Raw genomic sequence first — 19034 nt, 5'->3', positions numbered from 1 at the left:
CTATAGGCGGAGCCGCTGTGGAAGGCGGAACCTACAGGCCCCGCCTGTAGGCGGGGTTTGCGATGTGGCCCGAGGCTTCGGCCTTGCTCACCAAAGTGCCAATACCCCGAGTCTCGCTGGGGGATGCGAGAGCTTCTGTGACCCTAATAGTGACTTAACCCTCCCACATATCCGAGCCCCCATGCCTGCCAAGTTGCCTGAGCCCCTCCGCTCCTCCCCAGCCCCAATCTGTCTCTCTGAGACGCGAGAAAACTACAGCTCCCAGGGTGCATCGCGCCGAGACCTGTACTCCGCGGATCAGCTGGCTCGAGTCAGATGACTTCTGGTCCGCCCCACATTAAGAAGTCAAGACGGCCGGAGGAACCTGGTACAGTCGGAAGTGCTTCCTGCGTCCCGTCTGGTCGGTCTCCTGAGGCTAGAGGACCTCAGGTGAGAGCCGACTCGGCCCCGACAGCCTCCCCGCCTCATTTCCCAGGCGGACCCCCTGAGGCCTAGAGACTGGCACAGCAAGTCAGTTGGGCAGCCTGCCGCGCATCCAGCCTCCCTCAGCCGCGCCAGGGTTCCTTCCCCGGCCACTAGTCCCGGCCTCGAGGCACCGGACAGCCCCCGGGTTGAAGGGCTCGGGTGGTAGTGAGTGGAGGCAGGGGACACCGGGCTGCCGAGGTGGTGTGGGAGGCTCTATTCCAGTGCAGGTTAGCGTCCCTTCCCCGCTTTCTGCTTAGTTGCTGCCTGAATCTGGGTCGCAGAGTTTGCAGATTGCTTGGCAGAGGGGAGACACTGAGAGGACCACGTCAGGAACAACTTTTGGGGTGCTGAGCGCCGGGCTGGGCTACGGGGGAGTGGGCAGGACGAGACCCGGCCCCGCCCTCCGGGCCTTTCAAGCTGGAGGAAGGGAGGACTACTGGGCCCTGCCTTTTTCAACAATGTTGAGGAAAATTACAACAATGTTGAGGAAAATTACAACCTAGTCTTTGTGAGAGCCTGCTAAGTGCCCTAGGCAACAGTTGTATTTACTTTACATCATTGTTTTTCTTACCAGCCCCTTCCTCTTGAAATTTTAATACTGCTGGTAAAAGGACCACAAATGGGTGCTGAATGTGTCATTTCATTTAAGTCCTATGATTTAGTTCCCACTGTCCCTGTTTTCACTTTAGGAACTTGAAGCTTGAGGAGGTTAAGCAGCACCGCAGAGTCACACAGCTAATAAATGGGGAGCTCAGGTTCAAACCTGTGCAGTCACTCTCCAGGGCACACATTCCTTGCCACTATCTGTTTTACTTCTCCAAGAGAAGAAGATCCAGGGAGTTCCAGGTTGTACAACAGGTGACAGGATTAACCGGATACCTGACCAAGTGGAGTTACCACAGGAAACCCCTGACCCCAGGTTGCCCCTGGGAGGGGATTGGGAGTGGGAGGCTTCTTGATGCAGGTGGCATCTGAGTGAGGCCTAGAATATATCAATAGAACTTACACAGGAAGAGCAGCGTGCCAGACAGAGCCCATTGTGGTGAAATTCTCCATTTCTACCTCATAGCATTCACAAAACACTAGTTTTTGTGTATAATTATAATTTTTAATATTTTATTTGTTTATGCACGCACGCACGCATGCATGCTGTGCCAGGTCTTAGTTGCGGCACGCGGGATCTTTAGCTGCGGCATGTGGACTCTTAGTTGCGGCATGCATGCAGAATCTAGTTCCCCTGCCAGGGATCAAACCTGGGCCCCCTGCATTGGGAGTGTGCAGTCTTACCCACTGGACCACTAGGGAAGTCCCTGTGTATAATTTTAACCTGATCTTTTTCAAACATTGTAATCAACCACATATCTCTGAAGTTCCTTATATCTGTCCTAATGTCTTTCCTCCAAGGTGTGTCAGCGTCTGGGACCAGGGAACTTCTGCTGTCCAAGAGTTTGAGTTCCTCAGTCTACATTCCAATCCTGTGGAATGAGGGAGGAGCCGGTTAGGCCTGATTCTGCGCCTGAGTTCTCAAGGAAAACCCAGACTCTGCCCCGGGGAACAAACTGATTCCTGAGCTTGAGGACATCAGCAAGTGTGAAGAGCAGAGAGTGGCAAGAATGAGAGGGGCGTCATTCTACATACACAGGAGAGCAATTTCCCGCAGGTCAGGGTACAGAAAGCAGAGGGGCAGAGAGCACAGGGATACAGCGCCAAGGGCAAAGCCCCCAGAGGAGGCCAGAGAGTGGGGAGATGGGTGCCGGCAGGTGGGAAAGCTCCTGAGATAAGACCCAATGATCGGGGGAGCTGCAGCAGGCAGAGAGGCCCCTGGAGGAGACGGAGGGGCAGTGGAGGTCAGGCAGGCTGAAGCAGTCAGGGAGACTTTTTCGAGGAAGGGGAGTATCAGGAGGGTTCTTGAGGCCTTTTGGGGAAACTGAAACCAGAGCGGGGGCAGGGATGTTTCCACACAGACCTCTCATGGCTCTCCAACAGTCTGCAGGAATCCCCAGAGGCTGTCACAGGTGGCGGGGCAGAGCACTGTACACTGAAGCAGCATGTGGAAGCCAAGTTACAGATATTTACGCTCACCTGCCCCATCTTGACCCTTGGTTCACCTGTTGTACGTGGGGGTTATGGGTACGCAGCAACCCGTCTCCTTCACTTAACCAATGAGCTGCTACGGGGCTGATCTGGGGCTTGTCCCACACTGGGTCCCCTTTGTGAATGATCCCTGCCGGTCCCGGAGAAGTGACACTTGTCAAAAAAAGTCCTAATCAAGGGTCGGTTGGTGGCATTAACCCATAGACGCTTATCCCAGGACAGGAAATGAAGTTAATTTCCTTAAGGTTTATAGGTTCACAAAGTCAAATATCTGACCACAGTTTTAATATCTTCTGGAAAAAAGAACCCCCAGCCAATAAGGCTGCGTTCTTTCTTTCTGTTTACTAGGTTGCACAAAGCAGTTGGAGAGGGAAAAATTCAGCATTTGTCCACTTCCTCAGGGTGGGACCTTACACAACCCACTTAGCCTCTCTGAGCCCACTTCCCCACATGTCAAAGAAAGAAAAGTCCTCCCTGGGGTCCCCTTCTCCAAGCTGGTGATGCAAAGCCCATTGAAGTCACAGGTGTGAAGTGAAAATCCATCATGAACTGTCTGTGCCATGGTTCCAGGTGGCTTATCGTCCACCTGTTGCTGAGCTGATCCAACTTTAACCTGAACTTCTCTTGCTGTTTGTTTTTCTTCCTAGTTCATTGAAATCGAGGAACATGATAAGGAGGTGGCTGGTTATTTTTATCCTTTTTCCCCTGAAGCTCGTAGAGAAATGTGGTAAGTTTAGAATTGGATAAAGAGGGAAATGAAGTAAGTAGCCTGACTTGTTTGCCGCCAGAAGTTCAGGACCATCCAGATTGCATGTGTCTGCCTGCCCCTTGGCTAGGTGGGCACCCAGTGAGTGGAGCAGACCGGGGTCTGGAGTCCAGGAGTTTTACAGGGAGCCAGATGGTTCCACAGATAATTAGCCTTCTGCCCCGGGGTCCCTATTCCCTTTTCTGTATCACCAACATCAAACTGTGGAGCTCTGAAAATCCGGGGTAATATCTGTAGAGAAGAGCTTGTGTTCCCACCCTGTGGACCTCACAGAGGGAGTTATGGGTCCTGGGAGATGCTGCAGAAGCAGGTGAGATGGCCACCTTGTTGCACCTGGTTCTGCCAAGCCGTAGACACCTGAGGAGCCTGCCCGGCATCTCCTGGTACGATGAGAGAGCTCTTCCCTTAGACAGGGACCGAGGAACCAGGGTGAAGCAGGGCTAGGGGCCTTACAGAATTCAGGCTGGTTGTCAAAAAACACGTCAGGGTTTGTGCATCCTTGTGCGGCTTGACCTTCAGAGCAGGGCCCTTAGAGGCCTGTATCATTCCATCGATTCTCCACTGCCCAAACATTGCTGAAACTCCTTCCACGAAAAGCTGTGTAGAGCCTCCAAGGACACCAAGCCCACTATTTTGATCATCTGGCTGTTGTCAAAAATCAAATACATCTTGGGAATTCCCTGGCAGTCCAGTGGTTAGGACTTCGTGCTCTCACTGCCAAGCGCCTGGGTTCAATCCCTGGTCAGGGAGCTAAGATCCCACAAGCCTTGCAGTACAGCCAAAAGCAAATCAAATACATCTTAAAACCCCCAACTAATGTTTCCAAATTAACCTTATACAAACTATGCAAACCCTTGCCAAAGCTTCCTAAGAGCCACGCACAGTGGGTGCACTGCTCCAATTATTTGGCCTCTTGAGTCTCTGAGAAAACACAGGTCATCTGATCAGCTCTTCCAGGTTTGTTAAAACAATCAGTCATGTCACCTTGTCACACCTTGTGGGTAAGCAATTTCCGAGAAATAAGAGGTTTCTTCCAAGAAAGAAAGAACACCACGGAGTCCGGTGTTCTTCCATACGAATGCCAAAGCCCCACTCCAGACCTGCTGGATCATATTGTCTGGGACTAAGGCCTAAAAGTGTGTACATGAGCCTTGGCCCGCTTTAAATAAAGCTCCATTAGTCATGCTAACGCATTGCCCTAGGAAAGAAGAACAAATCCAGCTGCCACCACGCGATCATACAGAGGGCTGACTTAGGCCCAGAGAGGGTAGAAGTCTCCCAAACTTGCCTCTGCTTTCGGGAGTGGTAATAGAGGACCAGTGATGAGATCATTTGCCTTCAGAGTTTTTTGCCCCTGACTTCTTTGTGTGGAATCTTGAGGTGCTGCCACCTAGTGGCAAGGACCTGCTCTCTGGACCAGGCCGGCCTGGGTTTAAATCTTGCCTCTACCGTTTCTGAGCTGTGTGAGCAGGACACTTGCCCTCATGGGATTCTCCACTTTCTTCTATCCGAAATAGGGAGGGATCACGTTGCCCGTCTCTCACTGTTATAGTAATTAGAGGATGGGAGTTCACAGTACAGCAGAGTGGCTGGCGTGGGGTGGGAGGCATAGTGGGAGATGTGCCAATAAGGATTAGTTTTTAAAATGCAAAGGCTCTCCTTGGGGGAACCTTCAGGTAGTCTCACCAAGACTCATTTGTTTATTCGGGTGTGGTGTCCAGAGACTCCTGCCCTGGGGCAAACTTTAAAACATGCTTTCCCGGGATATGATATGATGCCAGCTTCCTGACTGCCTCCCATCTTGGGCTAAAAAATGTCCTGCAGGGTTTACATGATGATAAGAATAGTCACCAGCAATTATTTCGCACTCAGGCTGTGTGAAAATTGCATCACGCGTTATCTTCACAGCGCCCCTGGGAGGGAGGTAGTGCTGTGCTCTCTATTTCACAGGTGAGGAAATGGAGGCTCAGTGAGGTTAAGTACCTTACTCTCGGTCACACAGCTAGGAAGTGACAGAGCCAGGAGGGAACTGTGTGACCCAAGAGCCCAGTCTCTCAGCTGCTGAGCGCTGCCATCTTCCTTGGGGCTAAGTAAGGGGAAGTGGTTGAACCCTGACCTGGTTCTCTGAGAGCTCACAACCTCCTCTTTTAAAATGCAAAGTCTGGAAGAGTTAAGGCCATACGGATCTCCCACTCACCCTGACCACAGTCCCAGCAGAGCCCCAGGGACCCAGAATGTGGGTGGCTACCTGGCATCGCTTTCATTATCCCTGTCCTGGGCAGGGTCTTGCTTATCTGATGTGGTCCTCAGGCTCTAGGTAGAAAGTAACAGCAGGGACCTTTAAGTCCTCCTACCTCAGCTGTGCAGCCCAGAACAGAGCCTCGGGCTGGTATGAGAGGGGTGAGTGTGAACAAGGAGGGGCAGAGCTGCCTCGAGGCCCCAAGGATACACCTAAGGAGGGGGTGGTGGGTGGGGACCATCCTACTCTGCTCTGAGCAGCTTGGCCTCCCAAGGGCCAGGGTGGGGACTGCAACAGACTGTGAGAGTCAGCTTGGAGACGTGCAGGTACGGGCCAGAGCCTGCTCTGCATCCACCTGCAGGCCAGCCTGGACAAGGTCACAGAGCCAGGCCCCGGAGTGCAAGTTTCAGGCTGGCAGTTTCCCTTGGAGGAGATGAGGTTACTCTCCACCCCCCCTCCCCTCCCCCGCTCCCGCCGAGGTGTCTGGACAGAGGAAGAGAAACTACTAGGGAGGAGGACTGAGAAGGGGCTCAGGCAGTGGAGGTTGAATTAGGGAACTTTTAAGTTTCCTTCCAACCTGAGCATCTAAAATTTCAGTTCTTCGTCTCTGCCTTTGAGGGGTCTGGGGAGACCTGGAGGGAGAGGGAGACCTGGGCCCCCCCTGTTGCCACTACCCACACAAGGACCATCTTCATCAAACTGAGCACCTGCTTTCCCCTGTGGACCCCCCCTTCCCAGCACAGTCTAGATTCGTGATCACACCTTAGGCTGCGAAGGCCCTCAGGTGAGGGAGGTGAAGTAGATGTGTGCCTGGGGCATTGAGAACACCTGGGGTGCAGGGGCTGCCCAGAGAACACAGGAAGAGGTCAGAGAGAAGCTAACTCACTCCTGGTCTGTGGCCAAGTTGCCCTGGAGTGTTTGGCTTCCCAAACCTGCTTCCTCCCTCACCCCCGAGGCCTATCTGTCTACCCGCTGAGTTAGCATCTTAATGCCAAGAAGAAATCTCCCATAGTGAAACTGTGTACTGTTCACCAGTCTCTCCCGCGTCCCCAGCAGAGTCAGCCTCCGGAAGGGGATCAATGAGTGGGGTGAGCTGGGTTTGTACAGGAGCCCAAAGGCGGTTCTTTAGAAACAGGTTAGCTGGGCCCCAGGTGTCGCTCAGAGACTGCAGGAAGGGACAGGACCGGTTTCTGCAGGGCCAGTTTAGCTCCATGAACAGAGGAAACCATTGTGCTTTCCATCTGAGGAGGTGGTTTAAGCCCACATGTTCCAGTCCCAGATTGTGGCTTGCTTTCCTTTGGGCCAGTTGGGCCAAAAACCGGGATCAGTTTCGGGGCTCCATTGCTTCTATTTATGGGTGACTCCTACGGACCCTCAGAGCTCATCGGTGGGAGAGGAGGAAGGTACAGCATCTCCTGCTCAGGCCTGTGTCTCCCTCTGTTTCTGGCAGCAGGAGGGGAAAGGGCATAACAAGGACATTTCCAGTCCCATCACTTACTTAGCCCCTCAGAACCTCAGCGTCTTTGCCCAGGGGGTAGAGGTTGTTATAAATCATAGACTTCACAAGTTTAAGTGTCAGGGGCCCTCCTCCCGGCAGCTCCGTGGGCCTGAGTTCTCGGACCTCATGACTCATGCCACTGATTTGGGTCGTTCCAGAGTCCACCGTCAACTTCTCTGTTCCTCCCACCGTGAAGCTGGAAAATGGAAGCTCCACCAACGTCAGCATCTCCCTCCCGTAAGTTCCCAGGCCCAGCTTTGTCCTCAGCCCAGCTCGTTCGCCCCACAGCTGGGTCAGGGCTGACCCCCGGCTCAGTCTGTTCATATTTTAAGTGTGATGCCCTTGCCTCTTCACTTTAAGACAAGCCAGGGAAAGAAAGGCAGCGGCCCTGGCCTGCAGACCGGGGTCCCAAAGTCTCTCTCTCCCCAACCGCTGAATCCTTGCTTCCAGTGGGAGGAGGATTACACGTGAGCCTTTTCCCCAGCTGAGAACAGTCCTTGAGTGACCAGCAGTTGATGCCAGACTTCCAAGCGGTCCTTTCCAAGGTCCGAAAGGTTTGAAGGGAGCCCTGAAGGTTGGGGGCAAGGAGCGAAGTCGCTTGGCAGTGCTTCTGAGATCACATCCAACTGCACTGGGTGGATCCCACTGTGCAGGGCTCCTGTTCAGCCTTGTCTGAGAGTCTCTCTAGCTGCCCTCTGCTGGTTCCCGCACGAGGGTGCCGACCTAGTCCAGACCGTGCCAGAGAACCTACCTCCTCTGTGTCCTTCCCTGCTTTGCCCAACTCTTGCCTCCCAGCCATGAGGATTCCCGAAGATGAAGATCTGGAACCCTGTTATTTTTTTCTCTTTACCCTTCTCCCTTTTCCTCACCTCTCCTGGGACGTCTGATCTCACACCAAAGCTTTGGGACCAAGGCTCCCTAACAGACCTGCATTCCATCCCCAGATCCAGCCATCACTGCACATCGACACCTTGTAAATCTGACACATCACCCCCTCAGCACAACCCTCCCCTCTGCAGAATCCTTAAGCGTCTTTCCACCACCTTCCAACTTAACTCCAGGCCTCTAAGCCCAGACTTGAGGTCCCTATGGGCTGCTCCCACTCAGACATACCTCACTGCTTTCTGGGGATGCTGCTGCCTGCTACCTGACCCTTCACAGAAGCCTTTCCCACCAGAGCAGATGCCATGGTCCTGTCGGCCTCTGGACACCTCATGTGGCATTCACAGCCAGTTTCCCACCTTCTCGTGTTCTCACTGGCCACAGGGACCCCACCTCTCAACTCCCCAGGGCCAAGCACATAGCAGCGCCTCACCCTAATTGCTTGAGAAATGACAGGCCTGCTGTGAAATCCAGAGGGCTGGTTGAGATCTCACAGAGCACAACTTCTCAGCAGTAACCAGACTCTTGTCCTCCACAGGCATCCTTTAAATGCAACCTTGCTGATCACTTTTGAAATCACATTTCGTTCAAAAAACGTTACTATCCTTCAGCTCCCTGATGAAGTAAGTAATGAATCGTAACTGATGGGCAGAAAACTACTGGATAACAAAACACATTTTAACTAAGTGCTTGTGTAAATAGGCCACCTTGTTTTTATACCGTGGGCTGCCCCTGTCCTATTATTCTAGAAATCTCAGATTTGGGCTTTGTTAGTCTCCTTGAGGATGGACGTTTTATGCTATGTAGTTGGAATTAGGAAGGTGATGGTAAGAAATCTGAGGCAGAAATGGTTCTGAGAATGTAGAAGAAATTCTTAAGATGGTTTTTTAAGACACTGCTGCTGCTCAAAGAGCATCCACAGACTAGGAGCATTGTCTCTGCTTTAAAATCTTTTCTTTTTAATTGAAGTGTAGTTGATTTACAATGTTATATTAGTTTCAGGTGTACAGCAAAGTGATTCAGTTATACATACACATATGTATATATATTCTTTTATATATTCTTTTTCAGATTCTTTCCCCTTATAGGTTATTACAAAATATTGAATGTAATTCCCAGTGTTACACAGTAGGTCCTTGTTGGTTATCTATTTTATATATAACAGTGTGTATATGTTAATCCCAAACTCCTAATTTATCCCTCCCCGCTAAAACTTTTTAGAAATGCCCTATCCCAGACCTACTGATTAAAAATCTGCATATCAGCAAGATTCCTCAGATGATTTGGGTCCACATTAAAGTTTGCAAAGCACTGTTCTGAGATCCCATTGGATGAGTGTTATTTCCAAAAACCAGTGCCAGAGGCTGTCTGATATAATAGTGATGACTATTTGTAGTCTTTATACATTTATCTGTTAATACGTACCCTGCTTCCACCTTACCAAGGTTTTGAGCCAATTGCCTATCAACCTGATTTTAAAACAAATCAGTAGGGGGAAAAAAGAAACCAGCCAAATGAACACAGAATGAAATTGATAGCCGTGAGGCTCAGCATGAGGCCCTCTGTGGTCGCAGAAATGAGCTGCAAATCAGCTCCGAGCCCCCCAGCAAGCAAACAGTATTGACTCGTGGTCAGATAAAGAGCGTCTACCTAAAGGACCTGGGTGAGAGGGGAGTCTCATCTCACAGACAGGGCCATTTCCCACAACTTCCCCCTCCTGCCCTGGGATATGAGGCCTGCTGCAGGGTAAGAAAAGCCGTTGGTTCTAAGAGCAGGTTGTGGTACTTAGCCCTCAGAGGTCTGGCTTGATCCACAGATCAAATTTAGACTTTGAGGAATGGACGCTGATCACTTAGTTTAAGGGCCAAACATCTAAGGGAAAGATTAATCTTTTAAAAATAAGTGAAAGTCAAGCATAACATTAAGCCAAAAAAAAAAAAAAGCCTGGACTGTATGACTCTGTGCGTAAAGTGCAAACACAGACAAAGCAAATCTATGGTGTTAGAAGAGTGGTTTCCCAATCAGTTTGCAAGGCAGAAATAGAGACACACATGTAGAGAACAAACATATGGACACCAAGGGGGGAAAGCGGGGGCGGGGGTGGGGGGATGAATTGGGATTGACATGTACACACTAATATGTATAAAATAGATAACTAATAAGAACCTGGTGTACAAATAAATAAATAAAATACTTCTATAGTAAAAAAAAAAAGTAATAGTTTCCTTTTGGGATCAGCGGTGACCAAAAGGGAACAGAACACAGCTTCTGGGGTCTGGAAATGTTCCATTTCTTGATCTGGGTGCTGGGTGCACTTTTCTGCACCTACGTTATAGTTCATTTTTTTTTTTAAGAATTTTATTTAATTTTATTTATTTATTTATTTATTTTTGGCTGTGTTGGGTCTTCGTTGCTGTGCACGGGCTTTCCCTAATTGCGGCGAGCGGGGGCTACTCTTCGTTGTGGTGTGCAGGCTTCTCATTGCGGTGGCTTCTCTTGTTGTGGAGCACGGGCTCTAGGCACGCGGGCTTCAGTAGTTGTGACGCACGGGCTCTAGAGCACAGGCTCAGTACTTGCAGTGAACAGGCTTAGTTGCTCCGTGGCATCTGGGATCTTCCAGGACCAGGGTTCGAACCCATGTCCCCCATGTTAGCAGGTTCTTAACCACTGCACCACCAGGGAAGTCCCTAGTTCAATTTTTTTATTTTTATTTTTTTTTAGCATAATGGGGGCAGATCCGTTTGTAGAATGACCTATCTGGGCACCAACCCACTCTTCCAGGCTCACGCCTCCCTGACCCATCCCTTTCTCTCACTACTCCTGTCTACTTCCTGTGCCTTTGGAAACCACTGGGTAGAACTTGGGGGTCAGGCAGGTGGTCTAGGAGCCTGCCCTGTGAACCACAGTTGAAGTACATCACCCCAACACATCTCAGTTTCCTCATCTCTGGACAGAAGGTTAAGAATGTCTCCTTGACAGGGCTGTGAGGATTAAAAGCAGTAGCAAGTATGAAATGTCTAGGATTGCAGCTGGCACATAAAAAGAAAGCACTCAGAAAAAAGATAGCAATAAATTTTGCTGTGGACCTAAAACTGCTCTAAAAGATAAAGTTTATTGATTAAAAAAATTAAAAGCAGGACTTCCCTGGTGGCGCAGTGGTTAGGAATCCACCTGCCAATGCAGGGGACATGGGTTCGAGCCCTGGTCCGGGAAGATCCCACATGCCACGGAGCAGCTAAGCCCATGCGCCACAACTACTGAGCCTGCGCTCTAGAGCCCGTGAGCCACAACTGCTGAGCCCACGTGCCACAACTGCTGAAGCCTGCACGCCTAGAACCCATGCTGTGCAACAAGAGAAGCCACCACAATGAGAAGCCCGTTGACACAACTAGAGAAAGCCCACATGCAGCAACGAAGACCCAATGCAGGCAAAAATAAAAATTAATTAAAAGCAATTGTTATGATTTCATTCTGCCTTGTATCAGTTAATTTCCAATTGGAAGATTTCCCTCTTACCTAGTTCTAGAAGGGACCTGGTGGCCACTTAGAAATATGCAAACAACAGTTGCCAGGAAAATCTGCTAAAGATAAGAACAAATGAGGATGGGAAAGTAAAAGAGCCAAGAGTAGTATGTGTCCTGAAGATGTAGCTCACAAGACATTGGCCACGAATTGGATCCCAGGCTTTGCAGCAGCCACTTACACCATTTCAATTGTCCTGCCAAAGCCCCCTGATTTCTGGGGATAAGAGCAGAAAGACAGTGTTCAAGGGTCCCTGAAGAAGCCACTGCAATCCAGTGAGCCTCATCCTCATGGTGCCCACAACATGGGTGGAAGGCGGGGCCTGAAGCATCATCCAGGGAACAAAGAGATGGGGGCAGGGGGACAGTGTGGTTCAGTAAAGGTATCTTCCCACTCCCTGCTGCACTCGGGATTTGAGAGCATCAGGAAGCATGATTGGGAGGTCAGAAGTTGCAGGTAGGCCTCCAAATACTGTTTCTTGGAGCAGAGCTTTTGATGAATATTGGGCAGAAATGAGGGTAAGGATGTTCTCCCTGCCGGGCGTCTGGTGTGTGCACCTCTTCTGTTTTGTCGCTTGGCAGCCAGGCTGGGCGTGGGGCAGACATCCCTCTGTGGATCTGGAAGAGCCGTCGTAGTAATGGAAGTAGAGTTAATAGCAGTCATCATAGGGTAGTAGTGATGGTAAACACTTCACAGCTTGCTGCGTGTCAGGCTCGGGGCCGTAAGCTTTATGGACATTATTATGTCCTTCAGAGCCACCCTGTAAGGTAGACACTTGTGTTATCCCCTTTTACAGATAAGCAAACAGAGATCAGAGCTCAAATAACTTGCCGGAGAGATCGAATGACTAGTGAGATGAAGAGGGCCCTCCTACCATCCCTCAGAGATAAGCCAGGGGAGGGCCTGAGGGCAGGGCCCTCCTGCTCAGAAAGTCTGACACTGATGTATGGGGGTTCCAGCTGGCTGATTAGTCTAACATTTCTCCCTCCTGTTAGGAAGCTCCTAGAAGGCCGGGGCTGTGTGTGACCTGTCCCTCCATTCCCTAGTGCATGGCCTGGAGCTGGGGTCCCAATAACGGTGGGGCGCTGGACCTGATTCAGTTTTCCTAACAGGTTGTGGTCCCTCCCGGCGTGACAGATTCCTCTTTTCAAGTGACGTCTCAAAATGTTGGACAAGTTACCACTTACCTGCACGGAAATCACTCCAACCAGACCAGGTGGGCTGGCCTCCGCCCATGTGGGCCCTAAACGATGAGAAGGGGGATGGTGCTGGCACGCGGTTTCCTCCAGAAGTCCAGCCCCAGCTCATCCTGGTCCCCACGTTCTCTCCAGCCCAAGGATACGCTTCTCCGTGATCCACAGCAATGTCGTCAGCATCTTAAACCAGGTGATCGGCTGGATCTACTTTGTGGCCTGGTCCATCTCCTTCTACCCACAGGTGATCACCAACTGGAGGCGGAAAAGGTAACCCATGGAGCTTCACGTGCAGCTTCACCTGGGGCCGGTAGGATGGGCATATTCCAACGAGGCTGTGGGCAGCCTGGGTTCTGACTTACCCCTGTGCTCTTCTTTCTTTGTGTCCTTTCTTAAAAGTGGTCTGATGTGAACGTTCTAAGCGCCTGTGTAGGACTTGCAGTGCTGGGCATTTGGTCTCTTGTGCAATTCAGCCACTCCCTGCGAAAGCAACAAAATGGGGCTTCTCAGTTGAAGTGGAGAAGGGGCTGGGTGGGAGGAGCCCACCTGAATCTGCTGTGCTCCTGGTCCACGGAGCCCTGGAGGAAATAGTGTCAAGTAGTGCCCCAGTGCAGGGGTTGGATCCTTCGGCCTCGGAGACGAAAGCCGGCCCACCTTGATTTTAAAGACAAGGTCCAGGCGTCATGCACCAAGGACACCTAGGCCACCAAGGAACGTGGGCCTCTGAGGGGCTGCTGAGCTGGGAACCAGGGAGGGAGGCGCTTCCTCTCTGCAGGAAGCCTCTGGACAATCCCAGGAGGGTGGGGTTCGGTGGCATTGGGGGTGGCATGGGAAGGGACCTGAGGACTGTGCTCTCCTTGAGGGAGCCAGGCCCTTCTTCCTGTGTGCTGGGAGCTCTGTCCCCTCCAGCCCCCGGCGGCCCCCAGTCTCACCCCCTGCTCTGCTTTGTCTCCCCGTCCCCCCGCCTCCCTCCTCAGTGTCGTGGGTCTGAGCTTTGACTTTGTGGCCCTGAACCTGATGGGCTTCGTGGCCTACAGCGTGTTCAACATCGGCCTCCTCTGGGTGCCCTCCATCAAGGTACGGCCGTGCTCACCCCCGCAGCCCAATCCAAGCTGTCCGGTGGTCTGGCCACCCCTCACCCCCCAGCTTCTCCCCACTCCCAAACAGGAGCAGTTTCTCCTCAAATACCCCAATGGCGTGAACCCCGTGGACAGTAATGACGTCTTCTTCAGCCTGCACGCGGTCGCCCTCACCCTGGTTATCATGGTTCAGTGCTTCCTGTACGAGGTGAGCAGTGACCCTGGCACCCGCTGCAGCCTGCGCTGCCCAGGCCAACACCCGGCAGCACCTGCTTCCCGTACCTGCCGTTTCACAGGAGACATGGAAACCCCCAGAAGGGAAATGTGTCCGTTCACTCACATCTGCTGGCCTATTATCCAGACCCCATGCGGGGCGCACGGAACACGCCGTGAGCCCAAGTCCTCAGGCCGCCCAGGTCTGGGGTGAGGGACACAGAGGGAGGCAGTGGTGACGCAGCAGGCTGAGAGCTGCGTGGGCAGGGAGAGCACAGGTAGCTCGTGGGCCCCACGACTCAGCCAGGGAGGAGGGGGAGAGAGGGCACTGAGTTGTGGTCAGTGGGATGAGTGAAGTTCCCATGGCGTTGGGGAAGAGGGCCAGGGTGGGGCACCCCAGCCGGCGGACAGAACTGTGAAGGCCAGGGAGCAGCGAGAGGGGCCATGAGCAGATGGGGGTGGCCAGGGTGGCAGTGAGGGGGGTGGGAGAGGTCCTGGGGGGCTCTGGAGGCCGGGCTGAGGAGCCCGGGCACAGCTGTGTTGCTGGAGGGCCGTCTGCTGTCTCAGCAGGGAAGGACGTCGTTAGTTAGTGCGTAATTCAGGGCATCGCTGGTGCTACTGTTTCCTTTCACTTCCCTGTGGGTGCACCACTTCCCTTGGGGAATTCTCTTCCCACACACAAGGCCGGCCAGAGCTGCTTGGCCCCCACCTTCAGGAATCTTCTAGGTTTTCTTACCCTTTGCTGAGAAGGTTAGACGAGGGAGGCCTGCTTTTGGGAAAGAGATTCCAGAGCCAGTCAGGCTCCCTCAGGTCGTGGAAGGAGCCTGGGCCGAGATGAGGTGCCAGGCCTCATGGGCACCTCATGGACACGGGGGCCATGTCCCCAGCAGCCTTCACTCCTGGTAGGATCTGAGAGGGACCCCGCTCTGCAACATGGGAAGAAGAAGCAAACGGGCTCTTCAAGTCCAAGAGGATGGAACCGGAGACCCTGACAGTGACACGGTGCAGTTGGTGCTGGGCTCTCTGCACCCCACCCACCCCTTCCCCTTCCCTGTCTCATCCTCAGCGAGGCAACCAGCAGGTGTCCTGGCTGGCCGTCAGCTTCCTCGTGCTCTCCTGGCTCTTCACACTCATCGCCCTGATCATGGCCGCAGTCAGGGCCATCACGTGGCTGCAGTTCCTCTTCTGCTTCTCCTACATCAAGCTGGCAGTTACGCTCGTCAAGTATTTTCCACAGGTACCTCCAGGGTCTGCCCACCTTTTCCACAGGTACCTCCAGGGTCTGGCCGTTAGCGTGAGAAGGATGAGACGCAGACCCTGGACCTGGCTCCCTTGGCGCAGCTTCTGGCCGGGGTGAGATGTGGATGGAAAGCTACAGGGAGGAGGCCGGCAAGCCCAGCAGGAGTGGGGCCTCACAGAAAACCAGCTGTGACCAGTACCTGCTCTTCCCAGCGGTCGGGAATCCCACGGGGAAGTCAGTGACTCACGCTTAGCTCTGAGAGTCAAGGGTTGTGCAGGTCACTCCCATCTCTCTCCAGCCCCACCTTTCTGGTGACTTCAGCTTTGCCCCCCACCCTACCACCGCCACCCCTTACCACCAGTTGATGACCCTGACGAGCCACAGCAGGGTGCCAGGAAGATGAGGTGGGAGGGGAGAGCCCACCACCATTCAGGGTCCTCATTGTAAGCCCTCAGCACCTTCCCTCGAGTACTCAAACAGTCCTATTCAGAGCTCGGCCAGACACAGCTTAAAAGTCAAACACAGCTTGCCCCACAGGTGGAATGGCCCTGGAGAGGGTCAGGTGTAGAAGAACTGCCAACTTCAGGCTGAATCTAGGCCCTGGCGTTTAACTCGCCTTCCCGGCACAGGGAACCTTGTGTTCCATGGGCCCAGGAAGGAGAGCATTTTGGCCAGAGTGAGGGCCAGTACCCTGGAGGGCATGGAAACAGAGCCATCCGCTTAAGGATGAGCGGGACTCAGTTCTGTGGGCAAGAGAGATGGGGCACTCCAGGCGGGGGCAGCCTGCGCAAAGGCACAGGCAGAGAAGACCTTGCCGGCGGAGCACTGTGAAGCTAGGAAGGCGGGGCTGGGTCCCAGGGCACTTGGGAAGGCGGCTTCAGGGTCGGGGGAAGGCTTTGGGGGAAGTGGGGCCTCAGTCCCTGAGTATGGGAAGGCTTGGGCCTGGGAAACCTGGGAGGCAGGAGCCCCAGTTAGAGCTGTTTGGAACAGTCCTAGACTGGAGAGGTGGCGGCAAATACAGAAGAGGGTGGGAGAGGGCAAAGAAGGGGAACTGACAGGTGGCTGACTGGGAGAAGACCAGTACAGATGCCAAGCCGTCCCCCCGCGTGGTGGGAAGGGAGGTCAACGGTCAGAGAAGCCCAGAGGGCACTGGCAGCAGGAAGAAGGGCGACGTGCAAGTGGGCTGGACCTGGGAAGCCCGAGGCGGAGGCCCTAGAGCCCAGCCAGGGCTGAGGAGGGAGTTAAGTCCACTCTGCAGGTGGGGAGACTAAGGCTGGGAGAACTCAAGTAACTCTCCCAGGGTAACGTAGCTCCTCCAGTGGTGGAGCTGGGATTCCAAACCAGGCCATCGGGCTCCCAGGCCACGTTGATAAGCACAACATGAATTCAGTCCAGGCTGAGTTTGGGGAGGTTCTCCATTTGAAGGTGAGGAGAAAAATCAGAGTTGCTGGAAAGCCAGGATAGGGAGGGCTGAAGAAGATGGGGAGGCAGTAGCTCGCCATCCCTGTGCCGGAGTTTGGGAGGTGCGAGGGAAGGAGGGGGAGGGCTCTGTTTGCTGAGCAGGCAGATGAGACCCCAGGACCCGCCCAAACCGTGCCCTCAGCCGAGGCTTGTCGGAGCCCAAAGGTCATTGTGTTTTTGGAGCTGAGGTCCAAGCGCATGAGTGGGAGGAATGAGAGCCGCTCTTGTGTGGAGCGGCGGTCACGAGGTGCAGGAGGCCGCCACTCGGCCCCCTCACCGCCCTCCATCTGTCTGTCTGGCCCAGGCCTACTTGAACTTTTACTACAAAAGCACTGAGGGCTGGAGCATTGGCAACGTGCTTCTGGACTTCACTGGGGGCAGCTTCAGCCTCCTGCAGATGTTCCTCCAGTCCTACAACAACGGTGAGTCAGCCGGCAGGCCCGCCCACTTGGTGGGCTAGAGGCACAGGGCGGGGCCAGGCTTCCTGGAAACCACCCCTCCCCTACTCGGGGAATCCTAGCCAGTCCCAGCCCCCAAGGTGAGGCTCACCTCCGGGGCTTTGGCAGCTAGAGGATTTGTGGTTTCCTGGGCAGATGAGCACCCCTGCCACCCCGCAGCCCCACGTGCTCCAGCTGCTTCAGGAGCTGCCAACCTAAAACCAAAACCAATCCCATCCCTTCTGGCTGCTAACAGACCAGTGGACGCTGATCTTTGGAGACCCGACCAAGTTTGGCCTCGGCATCTTCTCCATCTTCTTCGATGTTGTCTTCTTCATCCAGCATTTCTGCTTGTACAGAAAGAAACCAGGGTATGACCAGCTGAACTAGCTCCCAGGGATGCAGTGGAAACAGCCCAGGCCCTGGGGCCCTGGTGGGCAAGTTTCCACCAGGAAGGCTGAAGAAGCCATCTGGAGTGCCGGGCTGGCTCCATGTGGAGAAGCACTGTCTTCCTCAGGGCCAAACTCCTTAAACTTGAACCAGCCTGCCTTCGTCCAGGACTCTTCCAGGCCAGGGAGGAACCTACCTCTGGGATAGGCACCTGTGTGCCAAGGTTAATGGCCAGACCCCTGGCGGCCCCTCCCAGACTCCCCAGAGGTCGCGGCCCCTCCCAGGCCTTGCTGGCCAGGCATCTGGCCCTCCTGCATCTTGATGCTGCATCTCTATTTTCTTCAAGGCTTCAGGCAGCACACAGGGCTTCTGGCAGCCGTCCCAGGCAGGATTGAGCACTGAGCTTGAAGCCAAAGGCCTGGCCCCAAGCAACCAGTGTTTCTGGGAGCAGCTTGAAGGACTGACCTTGCAGCTGGGAGAGCCAAGGGTGCTTTGCTGCCACTGCTGTGTTCAGAGACCAAGCAGCCAGGTGCCGTGGCCAATAGACCCGAGGTGCTGGTGCCGGTGGCAGGGGGGCTAGGACTTTGGGGTTAGGCCTTGGGGTCCCTCCTCTGAAGGCTACATTCTCTGAGCACTCACTGTCCTGACACTCATTCCATGTAAATCCACTTCCACGACTGCAATCACAGGTGGCCCAGGCCAGGCTCTGGTAAAGAAACAGTATTTTTGAGCCTTGAGGTACCCAACAGATTGGTTCAGAACCGGGCTCACATCCAATACTCTCTGGATCCTTATCACACTAACGACGATCCTTTTGGATTTTTCAGAGGGATGTTTTGGAAGTGAGTGGCTTACTTTCTTTTGCTTCTGCCTATCTCCACTTACTCATAGTCAGGCCCCAAGCCCCTCCAACTGCTCCTTACCCCGAGTCTGGAGTACAGGACACACACACACACACCAGTCTGTGCCTTAGATGCCTGTTAGACTTGCCAGGTGGTGAAAACAGCTCCCCTGACGGGGAGGGCAGGCCCCCTTCCCTCCCCAGACCCCTACCTGAGACTCACCAATTTGTGGCTGTTCACGAGCCTCAGATAAGGACTTAAGACCACCTCACACAATCCTTATGGGCCCAACCTGATCCCAAAGCCCCTCCCCTTTCCCACTCCAAGCAGTTGTCCTTCCTTTGGAGGAGGGGAGGGGAGGGGAGGGTCCCAGGACGTGCCTTGTACATGCCACGAGCTTGTCAATCCACTCTCATAGCTGTTAACCATGAGATCAACATGAAGGGCTTCTGTCCTTAATTAAACCTGATTCATTTCCTCTGCACACAGCATTTGCCAGATGCAGGAGGCAGGGGTGTTGGCTTCAGAACCAAGTCCTTGGGGCTTAGGGAGACAGCCTCAGTCACTCGTGTAAGGAAATGCGTGGGATTTCGAAGTTCGCTGATTCCAAGGTGGCTGCGTGCCGACCCGGCATTTCATCAGGGGAGCTCTGTTGGGTGGCACAAGATGCCTACCTGCTCAGGGCCAGGTAGGTCCCACAGGGACCCTGTCTG

General features: G+C 53.5%; 1 protein-coding gene across 1 annotated transcript; it reads left to right on the top strand.

Annotated features, from left to right (window-relative positions):
• The first annotated feature begins 313 nt into the window (after positions 1–313).
• On the top strand, positions 314–18805 carry CTNS (cystinosin, lysosomal cystine transporter). Its single transcript, XM_059046782.2, has 13 exons — positions 314–429; positions 1870–2125; positions 3207–3286; positions 7221–7299; positions 8483–8567; positions 12579–12682; positions 12798–12929; positions 13637–13736; positions 13827–13946; positions 15018–15188; positions 16957–17074; positions 17346–17460; positions 17826–18805. The coding sequence occupies exons 2-13, from the start codon at positions 2079–2081 to the stop codon at positions 17872–17874; spliced, it is 1200 nt and encodes a 399-aa protein (XP_058902765.1). The 5' UTR covers positions 314–429; positions 1870–2078; the 3' UTR covers positions 17875–18805.
• The last annotated feature ends 229 nt before the right edge of the window (positions 18806–19034 follow it).

This window comes from Kogia breviceps, chromosome 19, assembly GCF_026419965.1.
Source record: "Kogia breviceps isolate mKogBre1 chromosome 19, mKogBre1 haplotype 1, whole genome shotgun sequence".
NCBI lineage: Eukaryota > Metazoa > Chordata > Mammalia > Artiodactyla > Physeteridae > Kogia > Kogia breviceps.
This window is presented reverse-complemented; position numbering and strand designations above follow the sequence as displayed.

Coding starts and splice junctions, on each gene's coding strand:
- CTNS (XM_059046782.2), top strand. CDS start 2,079: ATGAGAGGGGCGTCATTCTACATACACAGGAGAGCAATTTCCCGCAG. Junction 15,189..16,956: donor TCGTCAAGTATTTTCCACAG/GTACCTCCAGGG, acceptor TGTCTGGCCCAG/GCCTACTTGAACTTTTACTA. Junction 17,075..17,345: donor CCTCCAGTCCTACAACAACG/GTGAGTCAGCCG, acceptor GGCTGCTAACAG/ACCAGTGGACGCTGATCTTT.